An 11919-nucleotide genomic window follows, 5' to 3' on the forward strand; every position below is an offset into this window, starting at 1 on the left:
TATTTTTCTAGAAACACTTTCTTACCTGCAATATTTTCCTAGACCTGTATTTACATTATTTTAACTTGTATACATGCATTTAAATGATCTCATTCACATTCCTGTTATTAGATTTCTGATTTATATAAGAGCCTAGAGCAGAAAGAGAGTAAAATCCAGCAGCTAGCAGAAACTGTAACGAAATTCGAAAAGGAGTTCAAGCAGTTTGCACAGCTGTTTGGCAAAAATGGAAGCTTCCTCTCAAACATCCAGGTGAGAAATGGCCTCTCTATTCATAGCCAAGATTTAGCCTTCAACTGGCAGTCCAGGTTTTCCTTAAAGCTTCTTTTTTTTTTTTTTTTTTTTAAAGATTTTATTTATTTATTTGACAGAGAGAGACACAGCGAGAGAGGGAACACAAGCAGGGGGAGTGGGAGAGGGAGAAGCAGGCTCCATGCAGAGCAGGGAGCCCGATGTGGGACTCGATCCCAGGACCCTGGGATCATGACCTGAGCCGAAGGCAATCGCTCAACCGACTGAGCCACCCAGGCGCCCATCCTTAAAGCTTCTTAAGTGGAGATAATTTCAAATGTAAAGAAAAGCTACAAGAATAAGATAGTGCTTAAAAATACCTGTGTATTCACCCAGATTCACCCATTGTCAGTATTTTGTCCCCTGTCTCTCTCTGTCACGGTATGTGCGTGTGTGTTCTTTCTGAACCATTTGAGAGTAAGCTGTCTACATTAGGGCCCTTTACCCCTACAAACTTCGGTATGTATTTCATAAGAATAAAGATCTTCTTTTACATAACCTCAACATTCAACAATGTCAGTAAATTTAACATTGATATAATACTTTTATACAATTTATGGTCGTTGGGGTTGCAGTTAATGTTGGGCCAATATTAGTCCTTTGATGTCAGCTTCATTGAGAATATCTATAGTTCTGCATTTTGCAATCAACAAAGTGAAACTATTCATTCCCTTGGGAAGAAAATGCTTTAAACAATACTAAAATATAGCAAAAATTACCTTGCAAATCATGACTGTTAAATAACCATAAACACATTTCTAATGACTAATGTCTTTATTGTGATTACAAAATTGATAGTGAAAAATATTTTAAGACCTGTGGCACACGAGTAATATTTTTGAAATGTAGACTCTCCCAGAAAAAGGCAGGCCATATATTTTCCATACTTTGTCAGCATACTGTGTGTGTGCGTGCGTGTGTGTGTGTGTGTGTGTGTAGAAAAAAAGGAAAGCCCCACCCCCCAAAAAAAGAAAAAAGAAAAAAAGGAAATCCATCATATGTCACTATCTCAATTCTGACCTTAGCTAACACAGAAACCCGTCAGAGTTAAGGTACTAAGGGGCAAGGGTAGAGGAGTAATATAGGTCTAGTTTTATTTAATCTCTTCCATCTAAGGAGAACAATCAAAAGTTAGGTCTTACCTCAGGGCACTTTGTACAACCTCTAGTGCTCACGCCAGAACGGTCGGGTCTACTTCCAGCTCATTCTCTGCCTTCCAGGAGAGCGGGAGCGGATCAGGAGAGTAGCCTCTGAGAAGGAAGTTGTAAGGCAAGAGGAGAGACAACAGGAGACTAGAGATACAAAGATAGGTCAGAGAACCAAACGGAGAGAAATTGAGGGAGGAGTAAAAGTCAGATGAAGAGAAGTTCAAAGATTTGGAATCGCAGCTGGGGCAGGGAGGAGGAAGATATTAGGTGGCTCATCTCTCTGTGATCCTCACTGAATTTTCTCTTCTGGACTGTGCCTTTTTCATTTCATTAATTGATTAATTAAATGTGAAATGTTTGAGTTGAAAAAATTCAATCTAAATTCAATCGTTACTAAGATAGTAACGACTTTTTTTTTTTTGACATTATGATCCGTGCTGTACTGAAAGGTTCTCGCCACTCACATTGACAAGTCAGCTTGGCTAGAAGCTCAAGTGCGTCAGTTACTACAAATGGCTAACCAGCAACAAAATAAATTTGATCTGAGGCCTTTGGTGGAAACGATTGATACAGTGAAACAGAAAATTACCCTGCTAGAAAGCAATGATCAGAGACTAGGTATGTCTCATATTTTTACTTCTCTTTTGATGATTCTGTTGTCTGCACCTGGCCAAAGGGAGAGTTGCAGCTGTCCAGGATAAACAGTGGTCGAATCTGGTTTTTGTGAAACAGAACAGCATGAGATTCTGGCCAGTCGGGGGGCCGGGGGTGGGAGTGATGGAGGGTGATGGGCAGGGGCTGGAACAGGCAAGGGGTGGAAATGGGCCAGGAAATTCCAGAAACAGGGAGTGGTGGTTTTTAAGGAGAGTGGAAAATAATGAGAAAGCTAAGAGAGAGATGTGGCAGAAACATTGTTTTAAGTATAAAAAAATATAAAAGGGTTTTTGGCTGTTTAAAAGCATTCCAGTTATTAAATAATGGGGCTCACCTTGCTAATGCACACTAGTTCAATGCTGTGTGTCTTCTCTACACTTTGGTGAGCTTCCGTTCAAGAGTATGCATTTGGGTTTTCTTCCAAGACACAAGATTCATTGAGTTAATTATTAATACAAATGGTCCATTGGTGGACAATGAATTCGGTTCATCATGAGATGTCAGAATTTTATTGGTTCTCTTCAGATACCAAATTCCACTTTGGGCAAATTCTAAAGACAGCTTTAAGGCTTCTGGAAGCTTTTTTTTTTTTTTTTCTTTGCAGTTGTTTTGGAAGGAGAGACTAACAAACATGATGCCCACATTAATATCCATAAAGCCCAACTGAATAAAAATGAAGAGCGATTTAAGCTGCTGGAAGGGGCCTGCTATAATGGAAAGCTCATCTGGAAGGTGACGGACTATAAGATGAAGAAGAGAGAGGCACAGGACGGGCACACGGTGTCCATCTTCAGCCAGCCTTTCTATACCAGCCGGTGCGGCTACCGGCTCTGTGCTAGAGCATACCTGAACGGGGACGGGTCTGGGAAAGGGACGCACCTGTCGCTGTACTTCGTGGTCATGCGAGGGGAGTTTGACTCCCTGTTGCAGTGGCCATTCAGGCAGAGGGTGACCCTGATGCTTTTGGACCAGAGTGGCAAAAAGAACCACATTATGGAGACCTTCAAGGCCGACCCCAGCAGCAGTAGCTTTAAAAGACCCGACGGGGAGATGAACATCGCGTCTGGCTGCCCCCGCTTTGTGGCTCACTCCACTTTGGAGAATGCCAAGAACACCTACATTAAAGACGACACCGTGTTCCTGAAAGTGGCTGTGGATCTAACTGATCTGGAGGATCTCTAGTCCCTGTTTCTGGGGTGAGGAAGGGCGTGTTGGGCCCAGAACCATGGAGGAGGACACCTGTGATTATCATATGGACGGACTTGGAGCTCAGTACACATTTGTAGTTGGCTTTTTGCCCCGGTGTTTGAAGTCCGTTTAAAACTTCTCAAGTGCTATCATCTTTTTACATTTTACTCTGTCCCAGTTTGAAACTTAAAACTTAGACTATCCTCTCATTATTTATATTTTTATATCTCTTAAAAAGATGTTAAGTTCCTTGAAAGCAAGGTCTGGAGCCTGTCGTTTTTACTGGTGCTTGATAGTGTCTCAGGGTAGGCACTGTGGGAAATGTTATTGAGGACACAGAGGAAGAATTAAAAATGCTTTGGCATTTTATTACTTGGCCTGCTGATTCTAGACCTGACCGTAAGCCTATAAAAGCCATCTTTCAGGATAGGCTGCCCCAATTACATAGTTGGATGGCGTACTTTCAAAGACAGTGTGCCCAGTTTGGACCAGACTTTATTTGGTCAAATGCTAAATTTGTGGAAATTACTATACCTCTAAATATTTTCATTAAAAATCAGTCAGCAAGTACAGTTTTACAAGGCTGCATTAGAACTGGTGAATAGAGAAAGATTTTCATTCTTCCTGTTGAAGTAAACAGAAAATATTGCGTGGGGTGTGTGTGTGTGTGTAGAAGGATACAGTATATACATATATATATGGAGATATAGGCATCCAACTAAAGTTCATATTTTATTAGGTTCAACCATGTGAAAAAACTACTTTCATACATCAGAAAATGTCAAGTATTAACAGTTTCAAGAGGTTCAATTTAGTACTTGTACATGTATGCACCTGTATATATATACACCTAGTTTAAAGGTATTTTGGTAATAATAGTAAGTTAATGTGAGGATGGGCAGAATTTAGCATATGAATGAGAAAATGTCATAAATGGATAAGAGAAATTTAAAACCTAGGGAGAACACCATTTTTATTCCTGTGGTATCAAAAGTATTCTCATCCCGAACTGATTGCAAAAAGCAGTATCTCCTATTCTTTTTTTTTTAAGTCAATAAATTTTTATTTAAGGAATTTTACATGTGATTCCTTCCGCTTCCATTCACCGTAGTTCCTCCGAAGTCAGAATCATAATCTTCAAAATAGCCCTTTTAAAAAGAACTTGTTCAATCCACAGTTGTCACTGTCCGTCCAGAGTTCTTTCAGTTGGGCTTCTTCAATCTCCACTTGAATATGGACATACTTCAAAAACTCCCCACCTGTAATCTTTGGGATCCAATGTCTTTACTCCAGGGCCCTAGAAGTCAAATTGTAGAAGTACACTGATTGCTATTTTGGCAAATAGATCTAATTGTTTCTAATGTTGAAAAGTCGTAAGAGAAATGTTATAGTCGTCATTGTCACCACAATAAACTTGCTGTGATGGAAGCATAACCTGTGTCTCAATGTAGCCACATCAACAATTTCTGGACACCATGAACAACAGTGCCCATTTCCATCTAGAATGAGGCTTATCTCTTATTCTTTTTTTTTTTTTTTTTTTGCGAGAGAGAGAATGAGAGACAGAGAGCATGAGAGGGAGGAGGGTCAGAGGGAGAAGCAGACCCCCCGCTGAGCAGGGAGCCCGATGTGGGACTCGATCCAGGGACTCCAGGATCATGACCTGAGCCGAAGGCAGTTGCTTAACCAACTGAGCCACCCAGGCGCCCTCTTATTCTTTTTGAGAGAACTTTTGAATTCACAAATTGGTATGAAAATTTATATAAACTTGTGACTTATCGAAGTGTGAGTACTTTGTGAAAACAGAAATGATTATATTCTTATGCATCTATCTGTGTGGGTCTCTATTCAAGGATGTATATATAAGTCAAAATGAGTACTTCTGACTGTTGTTAAGCCTGAGCTGATCACAAAAGTACCCAGTTTTCCTGAGCCCTCCTTCATTGTTATGCAACCGAGTGTTCACTTACACTCAAGCTGACTCCCTTGAGTGTGTAAGGGCAAAGTGCCATGGGCTGAGAGCCACTTAATGCAGCTCACTCAGGTGATGACCATGCACATTACAGCTTTTGAACAGTTGAATCTGATAGAAGAAACATGATTTTTATACCAGTAGCTTCTGGAATACTTGGAACTTTCTTAATCTCTTCGTGAAATTTTTTAAGATGCTAAAGACTCATATTGCAGAAATCATCCCAAAAGCTTAAATTCAAAGAAGTAAGTTCACAATGGAAGCATACTAAAGAACCACACTGTAGCCCCTGGTGAACTCAGATACAACTGATGGTCGGCAGATTGACCTCACACAAAGTCAGCTCGCACGGCCAGACCTGCTGGTTCTGCGTGTTTGTTTTCAGTGTTTTTAATCCGATCCGACTCCTTGGGAGTAGAAGGTCATATTGTTGTCACTAGTTTGAAGTAGCTGATATGGAAAACACTTTAAAGTGAATTTATCAAAATACTGGTTTGGTTTTGTGTTCTAACCAGCTTCTCTACATAAAAAGCTTAAGTCGGGCGCCTGGGTGGCTCAGTCGGTTAAGCGACTGCCTTCGGCTCAGGTCATGATCCTGGAGTCCCTGGATCGAGTCCCGCATCGGGCTCCCTGCTCGGCAGGGAGTCTGCTTCTCCCTCTGACCCTCCTCCCTCTCATGCTCTCTGTCTCTCATTCTCTCTCTCTCAAATAAATAAATAAAATCTTTAAAAAAAAAAAAAAAAAGCTTAAGTCATGGCATGGTTTGCTTACGAGCTCAGAGTCCCTTCATCATTGAAACAGTGAGCATGGAACAAGGTATTCCAGAGGAAAAAGGACTCCTTTCTCAAAAGTAAGAGTTGTGATTTTTGTTATAAAGAAGTGGATCCATGTAAACTATTTTTCCCCTTTTAGGATCTGGGCAGTTATTTTTATTCTATATCAGAAATATTTAAAGATTTTATTTTTTAAATAATCTCTGTGCCCAGTGTGGGGCTCGAACTCACAACCCCAAGATAGGGGTGTCTGGGTGGCTCAGTCGGTTAAGCATCTACGTTTGGCTCAGGTCATGATCCCAGGGTTCTGGGATCGAGTCCTGCATCAGGTTCCTTGCTCAGCAGGGAGCCTGCTTCTCCCTCTGCCCCTCACCCTGCTTGTGCTCTCACTCTCTCTCTCTGACAAATAAATAAAATCTTAAAAAAACAAAAAACACAACCCAAGATCAAGAGTCACATGCTCTACAACTAAGCCAGCCAGGCACCCACTCTCCCTACCACTGCCAACCCAGGACTCCTCCCATTTATTCTACCCCAACTAATGACCTCATCCCCCAAGCCAGATGTCTGGACACTATCCTAGATTCCTCCCTCCCCTTCCCCATCCAGTCACTCACCCAGTACTGCCAACTGGACCTCCAAGTTTCTTTAAACTATCCCTACTGCCCACTACTTCCCAACAACTGCCCTGTTTGAAGGCCAGCATTTTTTGCTACACAACTTGTTTTATTTTTTTTTCTTTCGCCACTGTCACATCTAACCTCACACTGCTACCCAGTAATCTAACATGAGAATCTGAGAACGACTCCTCACTCCACCCACTATCGCTGTATCACCAATAGGACAAAGCCGGGCCTCCTTGGCATGGCACACAGGGCCTGCCATGCCCGCCTCAGCCCTTCTGCCCACCTCCTGCCGGTCCCCCTACTTCACCTTTAGCAACAGAACCACAAGCTGATTGGCATTTCTCTGTGCTGGTGCTGCACTCTAACTGGAACACTCTTCTCTATCCTTACCTCTTTCTTTGCACGGTGAATTCTCTCTGTTTAAGATTCTGCTCTGGCCTCATCTTCTCCAGGATGACTTCGCAAACTCCTTACTCACTGCTCCTCCCCTCCACCCCCTGCCGACCCGACCCTTCGCTAGGCCAGGAGCTCCTGCTCTGTGCTGTATATTGCCTTCTCTATACTTCAGTGGTTGGCCTTTTCTTTTTTTCCAGAAAACAAATGTTAATTGGCTTTGTGTTTGTCAGATTTTTGCGTTAGGCACAAATAGAACAGATATTGTCCCTGTCTTCGTAAAATTTACAATCCGGAGGTCAGACACATGTGGTGAGCCAAAGTGCTCACTGTGTCAATGTTTTCAGCCTCCTCGGTCTCTCAACTTCTTCCCCCTGTGCCCTGAGAAAGATGGATCTCCCAAACCAGTTCTGAATGTCTGTGATGCAAGATAAGAGAACAGGCAGAAAACATTGGAGGAGAGAGCCCTAGGGGCAAAATTTATGAAGAAATGCTAAACCAATGCATGGTTGGGGGGAATGAACAAAGAGAAAAGGGAATGCAAACCTATGAGAACGGTTGGGAATTGTGACGGGAGCCCCTTTAATAATTTTTTCTTCCAAGAGACCCACGTTAAAGACTGAAGTACATTTTAAAATCATTTTTGGCTGCCTGAGGGACACTTAATGAAACTCCACATGGAGACTGGACTCAGGCGCCAGGATTTATAAGGCCTTTGAACCAAGAGACAACAATAGAAGTTGTGGCAAATGCCTTGAAGAGGATGACGGAGCACAGGACTATGGGGCTGGGCTGGGGAGAGTATGTGTATACACAGGGCTGTCAGGGAAGGCCTTCTGCTGAGGTGACATGATAGTCAGTGTTCATGGGACAGGTTCTCTGAATGTCCAGCACTTTTGAACACCCATTTGATACCCGAGGAGTCGCCTGTGAGAAGGCTTGCCCCCTGGACCCCCTCTGCAGCCCAGGCAGAGGTGACTAGACATGGTCACACAGAACTTCAACTTGAAAGATGAAGTCAGAAAGATTCGACTTTTTTGTTGCAAGAAAGATTTGCAGGATGAAGAAGGAAACGTGCCAAACTCTGCCCCACCCGGTGGTGAGCGTGGCGAGCGTCCCAGAGGGAAAGCCCTGAGTTTCGGAGCCTGTGTTTGTAGAAGTTGTGTTGGTGTCAAGTGCAGCAGTGGATTGTCGCTAGAGCTGCTAGGGTGTTACCTGGCTGTGCCGCACCTACATCTGGCTGCTGGTCTTCCTGGACACTCTGTGGGCTACGCCGTATTGATCAAGGCCCTTTCTCAGCCAGAGTGGATTCTGCTGTCTGTAACTAAGAACCTGACTGAGTCAAGCTGAGACCCGAAAGATGAGTCAGCCATGATGAGTCAGCGCAGGTGGGATGAAAATTCTGGGCAGAGGGCACCAAGGAGTGAAAGAGTTGGTTTAAGGAACCAAGAGGAAGCCTGTGTGGTAAGAGTCACCAGAAGAGGGGAGAGTGGCACTTAATGAGACGAGAAGGGCGCGGGCAGAGCCCAGAGTGTAGTGTTAAAGTCATAGTCAGGAGACTGTGGTTCATGTAAAGTGTAACGGAAGTGGAAATCATTTTGGCAGGGGAATACGTGATCTGAATAAGGTGTTCTGAAACTGCTCTGTGTGGAACATAGATAAGAAGGGGACAAGAGAAGACATGGGAACAGTATTAAGGTTATGTCATACTGCAGTTGTGTTTCTGTGTCTGGGTCCTTACCAAATCATGAACTCCTTGAAGCCAAAAACCATGCTAATTCAAGTGCGTAGAAGGTGCTCATTATAGTAAACTGAATAGTGTATATACGATAATGTATATCTTTATAACAAATCTGGTAGGCAGATATTATGCCCATTTCATAGATGAAAAACTAGTGATTAGAGAGACCTATGTGCTGCATGCTAGGCAGTGTCCTATAGAAAAAAAAAAGAATTTTACATATTGATTATACATTAACACACTAATCCTCACAATAATCTTATCAGTTATATGCTGTTTTATCCCCATTTTACAGATGAGGCAACTGAGGCACAGAGAGGTTATTTAATAAGCTCTAGGTCACACAGCTAATAAGTGGAAAAGCCAGAATTTGAATCCAGGCAGTATGGCTTCAGTCTCTACTCTTAACCACTATATAAGACTGCCTCATAAAAATGCTGATAAACTCCATATGCTTATATAAAAATAGAAATTTAAATGAGCTAAAATATAATAACAATAACCACTAGATAAAAATTTAACCTGTAACTTCCAAACTACTAAAGAAAAAAAAATCCGGAAAAAGAAACTTCATCAAACCAAAGACAGAAAAGAGAAGAAAACAACAGGAAGCACAATATATAGAAAAAATAAGTTAGAATTAAATCCAAGCACATACATATGAAAGGCTTAAATTTTACTATTAAAGGAGGACACAGTTCCAATGTGGGGGCACATACCTATGCTTTTTAAACACATATCTACACGGGGCGCCTGGGTGGCTCAGTCGTTAAGTGTCTGCCTTCGGCTCAGGTCATGATCCCAGAGTCCTGAGATCGAGCCCCGCATCGGGCTCCCTGCTCCGCGGGAAGCCTGCTTCTCCCTCTCCCACTCCCACTGCTTGTGTTCCCTCTCTCACTGTGTCTCTCTCTGTCAAATAAATAAATAAAATCTTTAAAAAAAAAAAACAACACATATATACAACAAAACAGAGGGGTGCCTGGGTGGCTCAGTCAGTTAAATGTCTACCTTCGGCTCAGGTCATGACCCCAGGGCCCTGGGATGGAGCCCTGGATCGGGCTCCCTGCTCAGCGGGGAGTCTGCTTCTCCCTCTCCCTCTGCTACTTCCTCTGCTGCTCCATGCTCTCTCTCTCTCTGTCAAATAAATAAATAAAATCTTTAAAAAAAAATAAGGAAGAAATTAATGAAGGCATACATTAACGAAAGAGAAAAAACTTCTAGATAAAGGTTATCAATAACAAAATCAATCAAAATTAATAAAAAATCAGAAAGTGGTTCAATAAATCTGATCAAGAAAAAGGACTCCAAAAGAATATATATGAACAAGAACAATATGAGATTAAAAAAAAAAGTTAATATCAGAGTGTGGAGAGCAAGATGGAGTCTCTCACGTCCAGCAGGGGCCTGCGTCAAGCAAGGACACCAGCATTTAAGGGCACTGCAGCCTCGAGACATTATCGCAGAGACCAGCACCAGCTGACGACGCCCCAGAGCTGATCCCAAGCAGAGGCAGAGCAGGGCTGCAGGGGCCCAACACCGATTCAATCCCTTTAAAAAGGGGAGGATTTTTGCAGCAAACTGTCAGATTCTCCAGACACTGACCCCTCCATGTCTGATCACTTAGAAAAGGCCTCCGCCGCTGAAGGCTCTGCCCCACTGGTCTCCGAACAGAGCTGAGACCCTTCACTGCTTGAACATAGTAAGATGCAAGTGCCAAGAGCTGACTGACCTAAGCCTGACTGAGGCCTCATCTCAACTGCGCACTCAGACGGACTTTGCATTTGGATTTTTAACTTCCTAGCCCCTGTGTTATCTTGTTTGCTGGGTGACCTGTGTTCTGCTTTGCATGCCATGGAAGAAGCCAAGTTAACCACCGGTGAAATGTCATTGCATTTGGAATCCTGAACCTGCTTTATAATTATGTGAACCTTGGTTTATGACGGAAGCAAGCCGACACTGTGGAAAGACACACTCCTGTGTGTGCCTTCACAGCGTGCTTATGACAGACAATTTAATACCAAAAAATTTGAAAATGTAAATGAAATTGATACTTTTCTAGGAAAAACATATATTTAACTCTCAAAAAGGCACCACACTCAGATAGCTCTGAAGATGAGTTTTTCAAACCTAAGGAATAGATCATTCATACACTAGGTCTATTCCAGGTCATAAAAAGAAATTAATCTGAGTCATTTTGAGACCTACCATACACTAATATCAAAACTGGACAAGGACAACTAAAGAAAACCATAAGTCAATTTCACTTACGAACTTAGGTTACAGGATCACAGGGTTCTTGTCTCATGGAATCGAAGAATGAATCTCTCGGCCACAAAAGGGTGAAGTGAAGTGAAAGTTTATTAAGTGAGGGTGAGAACAGAAAAGAGAGAAGCAGCTCTCTAGAGTGAAGGGGTCCCAAATGGGTTGCCACTGAGGGCTTTTAGTGGCAATCTTTTATTGAGAACTGACTGGGAAGCTTATAGCCTTGAGATTCTTGTGCTGTCTTGGTTTGAGTAAGGACTATTGATAACACCCTTGATGACTTAATTCTTTGAGGTTTGGTCATTTTCTATAATACACTGTAGCCGCCAAAGAAAAATACTCCCGACCATCCGAGGCCAGGTGGTCTCTTTCCTTATCATTTTTGTTCACTCTGTCTTAACCCTCGGCCTGCCAGGAATAGTCTCAGAGCCCAGCCAGGGGCTCCCTCTCTCTCCCAGTCTATACCTTAACCCTTTCCTTATTCACTTAGACACAAAAATCCTATATGAAATACACAGCAATTTTCATCCAGCAACATATTGGAAGAATACATACCAGGACTGAAAGGACGGCTCAACATTAGAAAATCTATTATTGTAGTCTTATTACAGCAGGGTAATGGAGAAAAGCTATATGATCATCTGTGAGACTAATACTGAAAGTATTTGGTAATAAATACCCATTTCTGATTTTAAGAAACAATAAAACAAATTGGTAAACTAGAAAAAGAAAAAAGTACAGTTAATTTTTTAAAAAGGTAACTGCCAGAAACCTTCAGAAAACATCATGAAGGGAAAGGTAAGATGCAATCCAAGTAACTTCTGGAAAAAAGGAGGCAAGCCCTGAGGCTAGTAAACAGTGTTGTGTGGGA

The 11919-nt window shown here is 42.3% G+C and overlaps 1 protein-coding gene and 1 non-coding gene across 4 annotated transcripts in view; one reads left to right on the forward strand and one right to left on the reverse strand.

Moving 5' to 3' along the window:
- Positions 1-3650, forward strand: part of TRAF5 (TNF receptor associated factor 5) — a 46593-nt gene extending 42943 nt beyond the window's left edge. For 2 of the 3 annotated variants that reach the window (XM_045877165.3, XM_045877166.3), the window contains 3 exons: positions 112-252; positions 1889-2057; positions 2698-3650. In XM_045877165.3, coding sequence (XP_045733121.1) covers positions 112-252; positions 1889-2057; positions 2698-3275 — 888 coding nt within the window. In that variant the 3' untranslated portion in view covers positions 3276-3650. The remainder of the gene's footprint in view (positions 1-111; positions 253-1888; positions 2058-2697) is intronic. The other variant, XM_045877167.3, reaches the window with a different exon arrangement.
- Positions 3651-4661: 1011 nt separating this feature from the next.
- On the reverse strand, positions 4662-4793 carry LOC123847261 (small nucleolar RNA SNORA1). Its single transcript, XR_006791501.1, has one exon. It is a non-coding gene; the product is annotated as a small nucleolar RNA SNORA1 (small nucleolar RNA).
- Positions 4794-11919: the final 7126 nt, after the last annotated feature.

This window comes from Mirounga angustirostris, unplaced genomic scaffold (genome assembly GCF_029215605.1).
Source record: "Mirounga angustirostris isolate CCGP_5_RB_7025 unplaced genomic scaffold, mMirAng1.0.hap1 SCAF_6, whole genome shotgun sequence".
NCBI lineage: Eukaryota > Metazoa > Chordata > Mammalia > Carnivora > Phocidae > Mirounga > Mirounga angustirostris.